The sequence below is a fragment of the Stigmatopora argus genome, chromosome 12 (genome assembly GCF_051989625.1).
Source record: "Stigmatopora argus isolate UIUO_Sarg chromosome 12, RoL_Sarg_1.0, whole genome shotgun sequence".
In the NCBI taxonomy this organism is placed as follows: domain Eukaryota; kingdom Metazoa; phylum Chordata; class Actinopteri; order Syngnathiformes; family Syngnathidae; genus Stigmatopora; species Stigmatopora argus.
In genome coordinates this window covers 1,275,252-1,294,508 of record NC_135398.1, presented here as the reverse complement: position 1 = coordinate 1,294,508, position 19,257 = coordinate 1,275,252, and the positions used below count along the sequence as shown (strand labels likewise).

General features: G+C 40.9%; 3 protein-coding genes across 3 annotated transcripts; all 3 read right to left on the bottom strand.

The window, feature by feature from the left end:
* Position 1: 1 nt before the first annotated feature.
* copb2 (COPI coat complex subunit beta 2) lies at positions 2–8,827 on the bottom strand. Its single transcript, XM_077615975.1, has 22 exons — positions 8,691–8,827; positions 8,233–8,370; positions 8,075–8,161; positions 7,108–7,234; positions 6,889–7,037; positions 6,681–6,827; positions 6,484–6,583; positions 6,269–6,411; positions 5,316–5,515; positions 5,138–5,248; positions 4,474–4,562; positions 4,293–4,399; positions 4,084–4,227; positions 3,311–3,441; positions 3,039–3,246; positions 2,837–2,947; positions 1,943–2,157; positions 1,728–1,866; positions 1,492–1,629; positions 1,349–1,426; positions 433–564; positions 2–364 (listed from the first exon to the last, which is right to left on the bottom strand). Exons 1-22 carry the CDS (start codon positions 8,691–8,693, stop codon positions 269–271), a joined length of 2,793 nt encoding a protein of 930 aa, XP_077472101.1. The 5' UTR covers positions 8,694–8,827; the 3' UTR covers positions 2–268.
* A 702-nt stretch (positions 8,828–9,529) lies between these two features.
* rbp1.1 (retinol binding protein 1, cellular, tandem duplicate 1) lies at positions 9,530–12,272 on the bottom strand. The gene is made up of 4 exons (XM_077616038.1): positions 12,103–12,272; positions 11,832–12,010; positions 10,757–10,858; positions 9,530–9,886 (listed from the first exon to the last, which is right to left on the bottom strand). Exons 1-4 carry the CDS (start codon positions 12,173–12,175, stop codon positions 9,836–9,838), a joined length of 405 nt encoding a protein of 134 aa, XP_077472164.1. The 5' UTR covers positions 12,176–12,272; the 3' UTR covers positions 9,530–9,835.
* Positions 12,273–13,249: 977 nt separating this feature from the next.
* On the bottom strand, positions 13,250–18,230 carry nmnat3 (nicotinamide nucleotide adenylyltransferase 3). The gene is made up of 6 exons (XM_077616039.1): positions 18,099–18,230; positions 17,548–17,693; positions 17,269–17,452; positions 15,206–15,267; positions 13,853–14,052; positions 13,250–13,654 (listed from the first exon to the last, which is right to left on the bottom strand). The coding sequence occupies exons 2-6, from the start codon at positions 17,660–17,662 to the stop codon at positions 13,445–13,447; spliced, it is 771 nt and encodes a 256-aa protein (XP_077472165.1). The 5' UTR covers positions 17,663–17,693; positions 18,099–18,230; the 3' UTR covers positions 13,250–13,444.
* Between the last annotated feature and the right edge of the window lie 1,027 nt (positions 18,231–19,257).

Here is a 19,257-nt window from a genome sequence, read left to right as displayed (position 1 = left end):
GTTGGATATGTACAGCAACCGCAGTTTATTTGAACTTAATTCATGGACAGGAAAAAACAAAAACAAATTGTAGGTCATGTCAATGGAATAAAGTGAAATGATCTCCAACAATCAATAAATGTCATAGAAAATGGAGTCTGGAACATCTGATGATAAAACCTAACCGAGATCATCTGCGAGAGGACAATAGAACATTTTCAGTACAAAAAAGTGATCGGGGGTGCTTGGTCTCTGTTTTTAAATAATCTCCGAAGTGGCTCAAAAACGTTTAATCCTCCAGAAAGTCGTCATCCAAGTTGACGTCGCTGGTGTCGATGTCGTCCACGTCCAAATTCTCCAGATCTAGCTCCAGCTCTTCCAGGACCTGTGAGCGAAGCCATTGTTTTAAAGCGACTAAAAATAAAACAAACCCAAGCACGAGGCGAATTTTACCTCGTCTTTTTCCAACTCGGAGAATGCGGGGATTCCCGGCGGAATCGGCGAAGGGACGCTTTCGGGGATGAGCGGGGAACCCGAGGGAACTTCGGGGGCCAATGACACCAGAGATTCGTCGCATTCTTCTGTCTGCAGAATGAGGAATTATATTCATCTCTTAATACTGTTCATTTAGACCACTGTTGTCAAAGTGGCGGCCCGGGGGCCAAATCTGGCCCGCCGCATCTCTTTGTGTGGCCCAGGAAAATCAACCATGAGTACCGACTTTCTGTTTTAGGATCCAATTAAAATGAAGAGTATAGATGTATATTAAATTTCCTGATTTTCTCCCTTTTTAAATCAATAATTGTCATTTTTTAATCAATTTTTATCTGTTTTTAGTTCAAAAATCATTTTGTAAAATCTAAAAATATTTTAAAAAAAGCTAAAATAAACATTGTTTTAGATCTATAAAAAACTAAATATTCAGGGCTTTTAATCCAGTTGTTTTAATCCATTTATAAAAATAGAAAATCTAAATATTATATCTAAAATGGTCCGACCCACGTGAAATCAAGTTGACGTTAAAACGGCCTGCCAACCAACCAGACCAATGTCTGACACCCTTGATTTAGACAGAGAACTGTGTACATTGAATGGAATGCCTTTATGGTCATTATATCGCAGCTAATTTTGCTGCTTAGCATAGCTAAATTAGCCACAGGAGTTAGATAATATGATTTCCGCACCATTTTTACTCATAATATAGCGACTTCAATCTGGAAATATGACTTTTTCCGATACCGAGGCAACTTTTTAATCGTAGTATTACAATGGATGACTTTATTCTCGTCACATTATGATGTTATTCTCTTCCGCCTATTTTTGTCCCCTTTGTTTGGGCCTCATATTCCATTGAAGAGAAGCAACGTACCTCAACGGCAGGAGACCGGACGATCTCTTTTGCCTCGTATCCTTGAGCCTCCTCCAGAATATTCCTGTCTTCGTTTAGCTGAGGGGAAACGACAATTGCTTGGTACGCGCCAACGTTTGAAAATGGACTTGCCGCTAACTCACGGTGACCAGAGGGTAATCTTTGGCGGGCCTAGAATCGCCGAGGCAACTTTCTCGGAGGTAGCTCTCCGCTCCGAATGCTTCTTTCAGACCAGGAAACAGGTTTTCGTACTCGGTGGGGTCAGCCAGGGATTCGGCTGCCTGCGCCGCACAAAAATGTCAATTTAGGGGGGAAAATCGACTCTAAAATGCCATTGACACCTTAAAATCGCCAACAGACAAACAAATACACGGCTGACCTTCTGGTTGACCTTGGCGAGATTTTCCCGCCACAGTTTGACCACACGGGAGACCTGGCTGGGCAGGTACGTGCGAGCCAGGAAGGCGGCTTCGGGCAGACGGTTGGTCCGGATCAAAAGCTCCAAACATTGATCCAGCCTGTACGCGAAATGTCGGAGCCAAAGCGGTCAACGCTGGGGAACTGTGGCTGAACCGGCACCCCCCGGGTACTCACTTCCCCTGCAGGAAGTAGGTCATGAAGGCCACGTTGTTCTTGCCGTCCTTCTCGGCGCCCTCGGCCAGCTTGGCCACCATGGGGGCGTTTCCAGACGCGGTGGCCAGGAGGAGGAGTCCGCCGTAATCCTGCGCGTGGTGAAGACACTCCTGCGCCAGGTTGAATTGACATTTGCTGATGGCCAGCTCGGCCAATTGCTTCCACTTTTGCTCCGACTACAAGTGAGGAAAAAAAACAGGTTGGCCGTGGACAGCGTTGTACAGTTGGCTACGTCTACCAACTGTAATGTGAGTAATGCATCCAAAATAATTGGAAATAGCAGCACACAATCTACACCAAGACTTTTTTTTTTAACCAATATTAATTAATTTGTTATTAATGAGTTGAGGCTAACGTAATATACAGACATTTTAAAAGCCAAAAGCAGTAGTCACAAGTACTAGTAAATATTTTATAATCAAATATGTATGCTAATGTGCTGCTTGAGTTTACACTTGATAGTTATCGGTTTGCAGAACTATTTGACACAGTTTGTTGTCATTTCAATTGTAAAATCTGGGGGCGGGCTTTCTTAATTGTTGTATAATTTAAAATGTAGCATACCAGGATTTACATCGTAACATAAAACGGGCTATTTCTTGAGATTTTTTTTCTCATATCACACAGCACTATCTTAGCGATGGACGTGGACAATGAATTCACATGGATTGGACGTTCATCGCTGTCTGCGGCAGCCGAAGATTTAATTCATTTGTGCTGTTAATTGAAATGAGTTTGTCACGAGCAGAAAACCAACCTTTTATGCGCCTTTAGCACTTTAAACAGCGCCCTCTGGCGTTCGTAGAACCGTAATGGCACGTATTTTTTCTTTTTATGAATTCCCATGTTACTTGCCTCTGCCTCTACAGCCAATTGGTAGGCAATCTTCAACTCTCCCAGCTGCAACGCCAACTCAAACCTGTGCTCAGAGTCCGTGGACACAGCTAAAGCCTGCTGCTTGAATCCCTACAAAGCCAGAAGAACATCCCATGAAAAAACTGCAACATCCTAACACACAAAAAGCCCACCTCAATTAGCATAGATAAGCTAATCTAACCTGTTTCTCCAGGAAGTGAGCCACTCTGGTCCGTTGCTCTTTAGGAATGGTGGGGAGCACTTTGTCGGCCATTCCAAAGTCCCTCCTCATGACGGCCGTCTGGTACTCCAGAACCGAGACTAGCAGGGAGTAGCTGACAATGTTGAGCTCCTTGTCTCCCAGGTAGAGGCGGTCATCTTTGGGTATGTAGCCGAGTAAATACATGGTTCTGCGCAGAAAAAAACGGGACATTTGAGATCTTCTCTCATTTGAACGCCATTGATTTATCTGACCTGTCCAGGTGAGCTATGGTGACAATTTCTCCCCCGACAAAGTAGTTGAGTCTGTTGACAGAGCTGGTGTAGATGAAGCAATCGCCGACCCACAGGCCGGTCTTGACGATCTCTTGGATCTCTCCTTGAACCTGGACCATAAAAAATTGGGATTTAAAAAATATATAAAAAAATGAAAAAAAACTTTCCCCAGTAATCTGCATTTACTAATTATTCATAAAACAATGTATTGCCAATTTTAAGTGAATGGGTTTTACCACAGAGGGAATGTGTTCACTCTTAAGGGCAAGTAACAATGTTTGGTCAAATTTAAAAAAATAAAAATAAAAAAGGTCAGATATTTTTTGACTGTCAAAATGGATTGAAAGTCTATTGCAGTATATTTTTTTACATCGTGATAAACCATTTTTAACATGTATTTTCAGACATTTATAAAGGAAATACCGTATTTTCACGACTATAAGGCGCACTTAAGTCTTAAATTTTCTCCAAAATAGACAGGGTGCTTTATAATCCAGTGTGCTTTATATGGAAAAAAAAATTAAAATGTGTCATTCATTGAGGGTGCGCCTTATAATGCAGTGCGCCTTATAGTCGTGAAAATACGGTAAGAATAAAATAAGATAAACAGAAACTATTTAGAGTTTTTAACAGATTTTTTTTTGGAGTGCCCCTATTTGTTTTTTTTTTTTTTTTTCAAACCATTTTGACTGCCAGTCAAAAAGCATTAGAAGTCAATTGCCGTCAATGGCAGCACACGGGTTAAATAGTACCTCAAAAGCATCCTCGATGCCGTCCTCGGTGATTCCTTCGTTGTTCTCTTGGGAGGCGGCCACTTTGTCGGCCACGTAGCGGAGGATGAAAAAAGACTCTTCCGTGGCGATGCACACCAACTCGCCGGAGTCGGACCAGAAGATCTGCAAGTCACGTGTCAAAATGGCTCGCAAAACGGACACTCGACAGAGAGAGAGAGGCAACGTACGTGTTTGGGTTGGATTTCGATGCGGCGGATCAGCTCGGTGTTCTCCCAATCGTAAAAGGCCAGACCGTTGACTGACCTGACCCCGAGCAAGAAGCCTCCGTAGATACCTGCGGGGTGGCCAAAACAACGTTCCCTTTGGGAATCCTCGGTGGGATATGCCGCGCGCTAGCGTTGTCGTTACCCTCGGCTCCGAAGTCGGGCTTGAAGGATTTCTTTTCTTTGAAGTTTTTGAAGATTTTCACGATGCTGTTGCTTTCTCGAATGGCGTACCTGAAATACAATGGATCTTTGTCTTTTACTGCTTCAATGCCATTGACGACATTCAATAATGATTGTTTTGATACTCCACACTCACCACGGATTATATTTGGAAATGATAATGTATCCATTTTTTTGTATTAAATGAATTCAAAAGAATATTTGCTGGGGTTTTTTTGGAATGAAAAAATGTCATCTAGTTAGCATTTCCCAAAAAATGAAAATGGATAAGTACAGTTTTCCCTTATTTGAATTAAAAGCTATTAACATACCAAAGACTATGTACTAGCAAAATATGAAGAGAAATTCAAAATGTGAATTTTTACCAAAAAAAAGTCAGATTGCAAAACATGATATATTGCTAACGCTTTCAGTCCCATTACAATCATAGACGACATATCACTATGTATTTATTTTATTTATTAACTTACTTATGAGGTATCTATTTATGTCTAAAATACCTTTCCTATATCTGCATTGTCACCCTCTTGCTACTGTGACAACGAAATTTCCCGAATACGGGATGAATAAAGTTATCCAATCCAATCCAATCCAATATCAAGAGTGACCAAAGAATGGTGACTCACTCGGACGAATCGTGGGCCCAGGCGAATTCCTGCGCCGATCCGAAGCTCTTGTTCCTCAGCGCCATGGCGGTGTAGATGATGTACTCTCCGTCGCCGCACACCACCACGAACCTGCGGAACGGAGCCCGGCCCGAGTGAGATGGCGTGAAATTGCCGTCGCCTCGAACTCAGTCCGTACCTCCCGTTGGGATTGTGCTGGATGGTCTGAGGGTAGATTTCGCAGCTGCCCATGTCTTTGACGGCCAGCGGGAGCCTCTCGCCGTCCTTGATCTCGGCATCGCCCATGGCCTTCAGGTTGGCCTGCTGGATTTCGCTGTGCTTGGCCCAAATGATCTTGCCGCTGGTGTCCATGGACATGGCGGGCTCCTCGCGGCCCACCTGCCAGAAAAAATAAAAAAAGAGAGATGAAGCAGTGTCATCTATTTTGACCAGAGGGCTGCCAGTCACTTAAAACAGTCCACATGTTTTTTTAAATTTAGATTCATTTGTAATTATTCACGAATGAATAGGGCTGGGCAATGAAAGTGCTTTAATTGGGGATGTCTCAATCACCTATTTTTGCAACTGACTCGTTCGTAGTCTGGTTTGTAGGGGAAAATAGCCAAATGTCTTTTGTCCACCCAACTTGAATAGCACTGCCGCAAAGTAAAAGGGCCATTTCAACGTAGCAGAAAACCCCCCAAGAATCCAATTTTCAACTCTATAGCACCAAAATAGGGTTAAATTATTTAAATAATAATAAATTAACGAATACAGCGAATAAACTTACAAATGGAGCTATTTTTGGAGCTAGTTTAGTTGGGCAATGACTTTTTTTCACTTTAAGGCAGTGTTTGCTAACCTTGTCGCAGCTACCCAACCCCACCAGTTTCATGTGGTCATGCACCGAATCCTACTTTAGTGTAAACTAAAATATGATTTTTTTTGTAAATTTCAAGATATATAAATTCCTGGCAGCACTGATTGGCCAAGCGATGTCACGTGACCATCTGTAGAAAGTGATGGTCTTGACCTCCGCTCCGATCTAACCCAGGTTAAGAACCGCTGCTTTTAGGTTTGTTTGAACGGATTTGTATCATCTTGAAATGAATTCCAAAGTTGGCCCTAAATTCAAGACTACGGTGGACTCACTTTGATAATGATGCTTCCTTCATCGTAGCCTAGGGCAACGTTGTTGGATCCCCTCAAGCCGCACACACACCACACGCGCTCCATGCCGTAATTGAGCGTGCTCTCCAGGCGGTACGTGCTGGAGTGCCAAATACGGACCGTACCTTCGGGGCGGGGAGAAAAGAGAAAAGAGAGGTGAGCATGGGCGAAGCCATTCGCGACAAGTGCCAGCTCACCATCTTCTGAGCCGGTAATTATGATGGGCAGCTCCGGGTGGAAGCTCACGCACGAGACGTTTTGGGCGTGGCCCTCCAAGGTCTGAACGCAGGTCTTGTTCTAAGTTGTCCGGGCGATATCATTGGAAAAAATATGTCATTAGAACCGAAGAGGCCGGAGTCTTCTTCATTTTGGTTGGGCGAACGAGCCGTGGCACCTGGTAGTCCCAGATTTTGACCTGGCGGTCGTCGGCCCCCGAGATCAGGTAGGGCTTGTCTCCTCCGCTGTAGTAGTCGATGCAATTGACCCCCTTCTCGTGGCCCTCCAACGTGAAGTTGGGAGACGACGAGCCCAGCTGCCAGACCTGAAAGCACGCCACGACGGTCAGCGCGCCGCAACGACGAGCGGCGGTCGGGTTTCCCCACCTTGATGGTCCTGTCCAGGGAGGCGCTGGCGAACTGATTGTTGTCCTTCGGGTTGATGACGATCTGCATGACGTAGTGCGTGTGGCCTTCGAAAACCTGGCTGCAGGACCACTTCTTATCCCAGTCCCAGAGCTTGATCAACATGTCATCTAGACGAAAGGAAAACGGACACGGTGTCGAGGGAGTGGGGTGAAAAAAATGACCGAGGGGCGAGCGTACCGCTGCTGGTGAGGATGTAGGGCTGAGTGGGGTGCACGGCGATGCAACGGATGTAGTCCGAGTGGGCCTCGAACATGTGAACGCGCTCCAGGGTGTTGTAGTTGAACACGCGGATTTGCATGTCGTCCTGCCGAGGGACAAAAGGCCACGTGAGGATGGGAAAAGAACGGCGGCTAGCGCTCGCCGCTAACTTGACATTCTGACATTGACGATGACAGACATCCGACAAAGTGACCCATTTTTGATGAACCGCGACTTTGCCGTTGCCACCAAATGGCCCAAAAACGCGATGGTTTAATGCCAGCCTTCTCAGTTCAAACGGATTGGACGTTAAGCCAATGGGCGAATGACACGCGTTGATAATCATACTTTTATGACATAATTATGACATGATCCAATTTGACTGATGGTGAGCTAACGTTAAAGTAATGTGACAATAATGCCATTTGTTGTCACTTATCACAAAATAAACAAAAAAATAATACGACAACTTTGCAAGTTGTTGTTGGTTAACAAAACAAATTGTAACTCATTTGTGATTAATATATGTGACAGGGATGAATGACAACAATGATGTGATAATAATAAGAGTATAATTACAAAACGATCCAATTTGAGCAACTAATGACTAATTGTGAGCTAATGTAAAATAATGAGCAAATCTCCGATTAATCACGAGTTAACAAAATAATGTTGCAGACATGCAATTTATGAATTTATTGTCAGTGAATACAAAAAAATGGCAGATTTGCAATTAATCATCAGTTACCACAAAATAATCTCACTAATTTGATAGGAATAGGAAAAATTAACATTCAGAAACGTGAATAACTTAAAAAATGATTGTTCGATGCCAACCTTTTCAGTTCAAATGATTGGACGTCTCACAAAAAAACATGCTGAAAACCATAACAACAGTACATATGAAGAAAAAAACTAGTCAAATTCAATTAAATTCAATACTTACTGCTCCCGTGATGACCCAGTTCTTCCTAGCAACAAATTTCGATGCTCTGACTGGCAGGTCGCACACCTCAAAGGTCTTCACCAAAGTCTGTCCACAAAAGTCTGAGTATTACATATCCATTTTAACCGTTAAGCGTGACACCCAAACTGCAATTTAACCTGAGTTTCATGGTTCCACACGCAGACGCTGCCGTTGTACAGACTAGCCAGCATCCACGGTTCGGTTGGGTGAAGGTCCACACTCTTCACACGGTCGGACCTGGCTGTCAGCCTCCGCTTAATGTCAAGCCTCAGCGGCTAAAACATTGAACACACAAATGGCCTTTAGGAGCAAACTCTTTTCTTTGACAGACACTATTAATATCACATAATACTTCGTTTTTTCTTCTACCTAATGGACAATAACTTTACAAACTAGTCGACGCTCAGAAATTTCTTTACGAACAAGTTTTGGACCGGACAGCGCGGATATTCTGCACACAAGCTAGTTTAGCCGCTAAGCTACAACCAGGAATGCTTTGGTAGATATTTTCGAGGAAAAAAACAGATAAAAGGCGTATACAGATAATAGTTAAGGAGAAAAAAACATGATATATTGTTATTTTAATGTGTCTCACCATTTTTATTCGCCGTTTCGTTGATATATGATGAGAAAATAGTGCAGAGAGATCCTAATGTCGCGATTAACGTGAACAGCACTGACGTGGAACTTCCGGGAAGGCAAATCTCGCGAGGGTTGGGAAGTGAAAAGTTGGTGTGACGTGGCGGATAGCGTACTGTACCTTAAAAATGTAAACAACTTGTGTTATGATTACGGTGGTACTAATTAGAAGAAAAAAAACATATTGTGAATGCATGTTAGGGAAATTTAAATAATTAGAAACTCTCAATCTATGTAAACGAAAATGTAAATCAAAACAATTAGTAATTTTTCGTTTTTTTATCTCTCTAATATAATATGATATATATATATATATATATATATATATATATATATATATATATATATATGATTGTATATTATCTTATCAAATGAAGCTGTTTTTTGTTATGGTTCATTTGATTAATGACATATATAAAAAATCACAATTTTGCAGTGCAACATTTGATAAAATGTATCCAATTAATAACAAAATATGCTTTAATTTGTTCCGCCAGTGCTTTGTCTGGAATGAAATGAGACGACTTTATAATGTCATGTTGTACATTTAATATTGCATTACTCTTCATAGGCATGGTAATGGAGGATATTATATTATTCTATTTTTAAATTAGCTGCCATTGGCCTGATCACTCCATGCCAGATTTCCCAGTCCAAATAAATGTAATAAAGTCTGCCTACAAGCCTACAATAAATGATAAAAACACACAACACCTAACATTCCTGTACTTATAAATATGTTGTGCATTAAAAGATGATGATTTTGAAACCTAAAAAAAAGTCAGAAGACAAAAGTAGGCTGGACATTGTTTTATTTTGTTGATTGATCATTTTACTTTGGGTAACAACACCGTCCCAAAAGAACCGGGAGGGATCCAATTTATTTACACACATTATAACTGACATCCTCACTACACTCATTAAAAGCCATCAATGCAGTGCACAGTACACATGCTACCTCAATTTTTATTTTCTTTTTTTGGGGGCCATAGTTTAAATAATCACGACTCGATAACCTTGATTGATTGGTTGGCGTAATATGACGCCAGTGAGTGTTTAAATGGACTAAAAGGGATGTCAGCTCATTGGACAGCTGTCTTTTTAGGACTTCTTGAAGACCTGCTTGGAGACCACTCCTCCGGCTCTGAGCTCCTGTGAATAGGTACAAAAAAAAGATGATGTGCGGCGAAGGGGAACTGTCTTGCAATGTTGTTTCTGTCCACTAGAGGTCACAGTTGCTTACACATCAAACGCCCGGGCAGTTTGACATCAGTATGAAACAATATCTCGTAATGTTGCTAATTCGCGTAAGCTAATTTATAGGGAAAACACCAAAAGTTAGTAGATTGATTTTTTGGGCTGTAGAAGATTGTAAAAAATAAAAGAAATCATGAAATGAAAAGGGGCGTGGCGGCAGCTGGACCAAAATTCAATGCGTGACATCGTGGGGCGTGGCTTATCTGCTCCAATCAAGAAAAAAACTGTGCCTGCCGTCTGTCCCATTTTGCTAGTAAAGCTTTTTCTGCCAAGTTTAGCTACTTTTTAAAATGTGGGGTTTCTTTGGGTACTCCGTTTTCCTCCCACATTCCAAAAACGTGCATTCTAGGCTAAAAGTAATTGTAAAAAATACAAGAAACCCTGAAATGAAAAGGGGCGTGGCGACAGCTGGACTAAAATTCAACGCGTGACATCGTGGGGCGTGGCTTATCTGCTCCAATCAAGAAAAAAACTGCGCCCGGCGTCTGTCCCATTTTGCTAGCAAAGCTTTTTCTGCCAAGTTTTGCTACTTTTTAAAATGTGGGTTTTCTTCGGGTACTCCGTTTTCCTCCCACATTCCAAAAAAACGTGCATTCTAGGCTAATTGCTTAGCCAAATTGTCGCTAGCGTGACTAATTGTTTGTCTCCTCGTGCCCTACGATTGGCTGGCCACCCATTCAGGCTGTCGGAAGCCAGCTGGGATGGGCTCCGGCACCCCCAGCGAGCCTCGTGAGGAAAAAACAGATGTAAAAAGTGTGTTCTCACCAAATGAAGCTCGTCCCCGTCCACCCAGTGAGTCCAACCTCTTCCTTCGATCTCTCCTTTCTGCACGCAAACCAGTTTATCTCCTTCCCAGCTGATGGTGGTCTGAGTTTATCAGACAAAAAAAAAGGGACACGTTATTCATTCCACCCGCACATCGGCAAAACGGACGCTTCCCGAAACGCGCGGCGTTCCGATAATATCGGCCAATAAAGGACGCGGGTGACCTTCACGCTCAGGTTTGAAATAAGCTTAGAGCTTATCAGTAATCAGGAAAGAAAAAAAGGGCTGTTTTGCTCCCCAAAGAATAAAGGCTTCCTTTCACTTTTCATTCTCATAATCGGATTCAACATGCGCTCATTATTCCTATTAATAAGTCTTTACTTATTACATCATTTGCACGTGAACGCTTGTGGCGGTAATGCATACCAGATCTTTTTTTGAGGGGGTAATTAGCCGGAAATGTTTTTTTTGTAAGCTAAATTAAAGCATTAGTCACATAATTTTTCTTACATATATGTAAATTAGTAGTTAGCTGGTGATGAATTGCTAATGAGTCCCATTTTTAAGTTAACTGGTGATTGATTAATCGTGCGTTTGTCACATTTTGGATAATTATCTTGAGATTAAATGTAAATTTGTCGCGCTCGCGATGAATTGCATTTTTTTCCACAATAATTAGCCTGCGATTAATGTACATTCGTCTCATATTTTTAAATAGCTAGCTTGTGTTTTATAGCAAATCGGATCCATTTTCAAACTGTTAACTCGCAATGAATCCAAAACTTGTCACATTTTATATTGACTTGCCACTAATATTTGCATTGCATTGTCAAGATTTTTTTTTTTACATTGCCTGGCAATAAATGATGAACTAGTTACTACATTTTGAGTGTAGATTAGTCCCATTTTTAATCGTTAATTTGCGCTCAATTGCAAATAAATCAGTCGTGAATTGAAAACTCCACATTTTGGAACGGTACGAATAGAAAGAAAGGAATTTTCTTTACTATTCTACCAAAGAAATACAACCGTGGTTCCCATCGCGACGGCGGCGCTAGACGTCAAAACCCCTCACCATGCACTTCCTGTCGTCCACGCCCGACAGATCCTCCTCAAACTCCTTCCCCACATAGAAATCCATGTTGTAGTTCTTGAAGGTACTGAGCGTCTTGATGACCACGTGATCTCCGTCCTGGACGATGTCCTTGTCGGGCTTCAGCAAGGTGGCGATCTTGCGGATGGCCACGTTGACATCTGCGGGAAAAGTCACCACGGGTCATTTGGGCTGGGAAAAGGTCACCTTGGAGTGGAAAATAAAGAACGCGACTCCGTTCCCCCGTACTCACCAAGAGCCTTGAGGTACTCCTCAAAGTTGTCGTTGGAAATCATTTTCCAGTAGCCGTTCAGATTCACAGGCATTTTGGACGTTGGCGAGGAAGGAGGTCGATGATGGACGCAAACTTGGGCTGCAGTGCCAATCTGGCCGCTGCAATCTCCAATTTGAACCCAAGTCCAGTCCTAATCCGATTACATGGGCCTTTTCTTTTCTTTTCTTTTCTTTTTTTTTCTTCCTTCCAAAAAAGTTGCCCCTCCCCTTTCCCAGCTCACGCTACGATCACGCAACACGTTAAGACTCGGCGAGATTTAGCCTGAGCTGGAATACATAACGGTGGAGGGGCCACTTCGCATACAATGCACCCGTGTGTGCGCTTTATTTTGGAGGGTGCTTACAACAAGGGGGAAGGATTAGGATTTAAAAAAAATAAAAAAATCCTTTAGGAGCACCTATATAATTTTGTGACATTGGCATATTTAAAACGGGGTTGTCCTAACCCAAGGGTGTCAGACTCGGGTTGGTTCGCGGGGGGCTTTAACGTCAACTTGATTTCACGTGGGCCGGACCATTTTAGATATAATATTGATTTTTTTAAATATATAAATGGATTAAAAGAACTGGATTAAAAGCCCTGAATATTCTGTTTTTTTATAGAGCTAAAACAATGTTTATTTGAGCTTTTTTATATATTTTTTAGATTTTACAAAATGATTTTTGAACTAAAAACAGAAAAAATGGATTAAAAAATGACAATCATTGATTTAGAAGGGGGATTTTTTTTTAAAATTATTATTATTATTTATTTAATTAATTTAAAAAACTTGACGGCAATGTGTTTAATTGAAAAAAAAATAAAAAATAAACACCAGGCAGATTGCACCGTTCCAAAAATACTGAATTTTAATGACAAAGTGGGAACATCAAAGAGATAAATAAAAAAGTCGATCAAAAGGCGGTGAAGATTTTCTCAGCGAAACGCCTTCAAGTCCAACATGAAAAGTAGCATTGAAGTCCAAATCTCCACCGTGTGAGCTAACCTTTGACCCCAACGGAAGAATCGTCCATCTATAGCTCACTTCCTACTTCAAGAGCGTCAATTTCCAGCTTGCGCTTCCAAGCTCCGCCTTCTTCTGGGCTCACATTATGCTGCAAGTTCCCCTCCGAAACAGCAGGCGGCGCTATGTTTCACCATAAAAAGGCCTATATGGCAAGACACATTTCTTTTCCAAAACACATTTTCCCCCCTTTTTTTAACAACACGTTTTCATGAGCAAAACAAACTTACCTCTTTTTTTTGTTGGCACGATTGACCCTCCAAACACGATGACCCGGAAGCGGTGGATCGCCCCGCGTCAGTCGTCCAGACTCTCGGGTCGGGTTTTGAGGGCGAGCGGGCCGAGAGCCTTGCCCTGGTTTCTCCTCTCGCTGTCCTCGGTGTAGAGGTCGTGGCGCTTGACGTATTCTATCACCGAGTCCGGGACGAGGTATTTGACGCTGCATCCCCGTCTCAGGGCCCGCCGGACCTCCGTGGCGCTGGTCTCGTTCCTCACCCACTCTTTCACCTGGAAGAGGTTTTCACAAACTTTTCCCCCAAAAAATACTCGGCGCTTCAACTAAGTACGGGCAATGTGACGGACCGAAATCAATTGGCTCGTTTTGAAATGTGATGTCAAATGAAATTGCACTACCCCTTTTGTCCACCGGCGTCGCCAAAATCCCCGAAAATTTAAATGCATTTCAACGCTGGGAGCGTCACTCACCTGGAAGATGTTGTGGCGATGGCGCCAAAGGGCGTCCGACTCGTGCACCAGGTGCTCGGGTTGCAGCGCCCCGCGACCGACGCACACCAGGCCGAAGCGGCCCAACACCTCCTCGATGTGCTCGTCGCGCCACAGGCCCGGAATCTTAAAGGTGGACAGGAAATCGGCTCCACAGAGCAGTTTCAGCTGGGGGGGCACGCCTGACGGGGAAAAAACAAAACAAAATATATAAATACATATATAGATAAATATATATATATATATATATATATATATATATATATATATATATATATATATACATATATAAATATATATATATACATATATATATATATTTATATATATATATAAGTATATATATATTTATATATTATATACATATATAAATATACATATACATATATATATATATATATTTATATATATATATATATATTTATTTATTCATTTTGTAATCGGTCGCCAAATGTGAGACCTATCTTTATGTTGGAGAGAGACGTTGCCTTTGGTGGCTCAAATGTACATTTAACAAATATACCCATTAAGTATTGGATGAATATGTAAGCGAAAAAAATAAATTATTTATGATAAAGAAATGCTTGAAAAATCCCGCCACAAAGAGAGAAATAAGAGAAAATCCTATCATCATCTAATTATTTATGATAACTAACTAATTTATTTTAACGGATATCTGCAAACTCGTTCACTGTCATTGAGGCCGATAGATGTCCAATCTCATTTGACTGGGGGGGTTGGCAGAAAATGTTTCATCTGCTGTCCTATGATTTATTAAACTGAAAAAAAATGCAAACTGGCTGCTGAATTGATGTTTAAAAAGCCACATTTGAAAAATACATTCAATATTTGTATGTTTACAGTAGAGAGCAATCTAAATGGCGCTAGATGTTGCGCAAGCATGCAAAAGCGCCGCGTGTCTAATAGGCTGAAAGCGGCGTTGGGCTTTCGCTTTTCACGTGTTTGCGACGTATTGCAAATCCTTGGCGCTGACGCTAAGCTCGTAAAAGAGCAAAATTAGCAAAAGAGAAGATTTGGTGGAGCACTGGCCGCTTTTGTGCTTTCAAAAGCGGCCTTTTCTTGTCAATTGGAACTTGGCGCTCACCCAATTATTATTATTTTTGTAGCTAATTCAAATTTCTACAGTAATTGACACTTTAGCCTTCATTTTAAAAACAAAAATCAAAATTAAAGCATGTGTGAGCAAGGATACCTTTGATCACATGTGATTAATTGTGATGAATTGACCCCCAACTTGTAATATTTCCTCTTAAATCTCATAATATTACAACTATTTCAAGACAAATCTTATTTTTGCCGGTGATAAATACTTACTTTGGGAGGAAGTACTGCTTCTGCTCCGTTCATACTCCTTTAAAATTTGCCCATGGTGATACCTGTTGAAAAAAAAAGAATTAAGCCAGATCATTTTAAGCTTTACGTCAACTACATCAACTCACTGACTGCCATTGACGGCGCCAGACGTCCAATCCATTTAAACCGGGAGGACCGACAGCAAATCGACGGGCTATAAATGTTATTTAAAAAACAAATTCTGCGATACATCGCGATATTGTACTCGATTTAAAATCCCTCTGAATTGATCTTTACGGGTGTGTTTTAATGGAAAATAACAATAAGTGGCTGCACTTCCATTTGCGTCCACTAGTAGACGTTTCCCAGCTATCAAATTTAACTAAAATGCTCCATTTTTTTTCAATAAGTTGACAGTAATGCATAAACAAAAAAGTATTCTACGTCAATCTAATAAGTTATTTAAGTGTTTTAGTGGTTCGTATAGCAGAAATGCTAAAGCTAATGTTTTGACCTGCCTTTTTCAGTGCTATACATCCTTTAAAATTCATTTTTCTAATAAATATTTTTAGATTGCTGCATTTAAGCAGGTTTGATGAGACATAAAACATGTTTACTTTACTTTAGCGCTGAGTGAGGTTTCATAAATGAATGGAAATAAATGTACTTTGATGTCCATTTTTTTTTTTTGCAAAGTAAGAAAAAACCCAAAACACAATATTCATCTTAAAATGTACAATTGGGACCGATCGAATCGCCACATTTGAGAAAAAAGAAGCCAGCAATTTGGACGTCCGACACGGTCCGTGACGCCAAAAGACTTGAACAAAACCACAACAAAAAGCAGTCGTTGTCTATTGGAAACGCGGAAGAAATCTTAATGGGACGGAAGTGAATAAAAAAGTGCCAGGATGAGAAAATCCACCGAATGGGGCTTCCGTTAAGCCGCTTAGCGCAATTCCATTCCAGTGTTAGTTGGCCAAAACAACGGGCCGCTTTGTGTCGCCTCGGGCGCCCACGTTGCGCAAGGGGCGGAGCTACACCGGGAAGGGGATTTGTGGGCGGGACGAGAACAAAACACCAAATGTAGGCAGCTCAATCAAGTGTGGCGTTTTCCTTGAAAATGGCGGAATCTGGGTCAAGAACCAACTTGCAATGCGCAAACTATGTTAGTAACGTTAGTAAGGTGGATTTATGATTATGATTGTTACTGTCGTCGGGCTGTCGCAAGCGATTAGTTTCGTAATGGACTAATCAACTCATTTTTATTTTGAGATGAGTCGACTAATTGGTAATAATGTATATGGTGTTAAGACAAATGATGATTGGCATAATGGAAGCAAATCACATTTTTATATTGCTGTGGCTGAGTTCATATAAAGATGATTTGTCTGCGTTTTAATAAAAGAAAATAGGGTGAAAATTTATGAACAAATTCAAAATGAGTTCAAAGAATAGTTGTGTTTTTTCTAATTGAAAGATTTTAATAAGAATAAACTGTTATTTTACATTTTGAGTGATTATTAAGATAATCTGTTGGCTTTTTAATAAAAAAATAGGGTGAAAAATGGATGAACAAATTCAAAATTAGTTAAAAGAATATTTGCATTTTTTGTGTTTATGAAAAAAAAAATCCTATAGTATTTAATATAGAATTTATTATCTCTATATGTATAAATATTTCTTTTATAACAATAAATAGATAGTAGTTGGACCATCTTTAGTTCAGCAATATCTCAAAACGGTAAATGTAGTTTATCATTACAATCAAATTTTTGGAACATTATCTTAACATTTTTTTTAGAACTACACATTTTTTAATTGTTAGCACAAATGTTTTTAAACGTCAACTCGTGACTTATTGCTCAATGACACGCTTTTTTAAATACTTAACTGTCACCGAATAATAAAATAAATGAATATATCCACATTCAACACGAGCGTTGAGTTTGACGCCCCGCCCCTAACTCCGCCTACCACCGACAGCCAATGACGTCTAAATTGGGATCGCCCAAACGGAAGCCCGTCGCCGTCGGCACCGCGGAAACGGGATCCCTGACCGCTTTTCTAAACCCGACACCCACCTCATGGCGACCGCCGTTTCGGTCCAGTCGGGCCGCCGACTCTCCCATTCGTCCACGTCGACCCAGTCCGAGGTCTGGAGCGCCAGTTTGGCCATGGCGATCCGGTGCTCGGCCGCTACCAGGCCCGGCTTGGCGTAGCCGTCGCTCACGGGGGACACGATCCCGCTCACCACTCGGTACTGGCCTAGAAGGAGGGAATAGAAATGGGAATTCAGTTTTTTTGAATTTCTGAAAGCACACATGCGATGGGGCAAAGACAAATGATGCCATTTTTTTAACCTGTGCTCTGCATGTGGTCTCTGGCCAACTCAAACAACCTCATATGCTGGTTGGTGATGGGATTGAAGGATCCGCAGGCTAACAAGACGAGTGGCACACGCTGCAAGGCAGCCATTTTGGTTCTTCTTGAAAAAAGGCAAAAAGACCTGGAAATGAAGGCACATTTTTTTCACTGTCACTGGAACATTTGCTCTTTATTTTGCACCTTATTTCAGCTATGTAGAATTCCTGGCACATTTGGTCCCTGAACTCATTCATTGCCATTGACAGTTGTAGACGTCAAATCCAATGACACTAACATATCTCACATTGAATGGTCGTGTTTCACTGCCATTTTAATTACTATTGGAATTGAGTAAAAACAACCAGGGTTATTAAAGGTATTTATCATGTTTTGGTTTACTACTAAATCTTGATACTTTGACACTGTTGACAAAGCTACGCTTTTACGTCTACGATATCAGGCTTTTTCTTGAGCTTCGTGACAACATTAGCACGTATATTTTGAGCGAAATCACTCATGGTGAACTTAAAAGGAAGGGAAAACGTACCTCGAATCTAGTATTTCCTTTCTAAGATCGTTTTCGTGTTAGGTTTGATGATAAATTCAAGAACGACTGTCTGTTAGGAGCTAGCAAACACAAAACAGACACCTTCCAGGAGGCATCCATTTTGTTTTTTGGAGTGCTGAGACTGCGGATGTGACGTCATGTCGATTAGTTTAGTTCGTGCATTTTTCGACCTTTGTATCAATATTTTAAGGTTATATTGTAATAATTTGAATTAATGTACACATACTTTATGCCATGCAAATGGATTTGTTTGTAGTTGTTGTGTTTTTTTTGTTGAATTAAAAACGAGAAACATAAAATAATTTAAACACGAACATAATAAAGCTAAATATACAAAAATAATGACAATAAAATAACATAACACTTAACGTTACATAATGTGCAGCTTTTTCAGTGTTATACAGTTTTACTCCGTTAATAGGAAAAGGGATACAGTTTATTGTTCCAACTAAGGAAAACAACTATTTAAGCGCGACGCCTAGTGGACACAAAATAACTACTCGGAGCTATCCATGGTACCAATTTCCATATATTTCTAAATGTAGCATGATATTAACTTCTTGGTAACAAGAAATTGTTCCATTTGCATTTGTATCCATGCATTTTCTGAAATAAGTATTCAAACTGGTTCAGGTTAAACAGGAAAAAACGGAGATTGGCGCATCAATGCAATCACCACTTGACAACACGTAGCTTAAAATTTTTAAAAAATGCCATTAAGACTAATGAAATCTTGAAAAATATGACAATACATTCCACTTATTCCCCCCTTATAAATGATTAGCCATTGGAGAAAATGTTTTGTTCCCTCCTGCCTACTTGTCATGGAAACAATAACTATGGAAAATGTGCAAAGAAGGTGACAGTGCACAACTAACTTTCTGTTTGGACGTGTTGGTGTTGTTGTTGTTATCCTCTAACCCACTCGAGGTCTGCCCCCACTGGCTCTAATCCTCAGAACACCCACACCCAGAGAAAGAAAAATACATTTTAGAACACATATTGCCGCAGGGGGTGAAGCTGCAAGACTTCACATTATTGACAGGATAAACTGTGCTCTTTTGATTCTTTTCCGGAAGAGAGTCATAAATGAATCGGCTCATGTTAATTTATGAAGAAAATAATCAACATGATATAA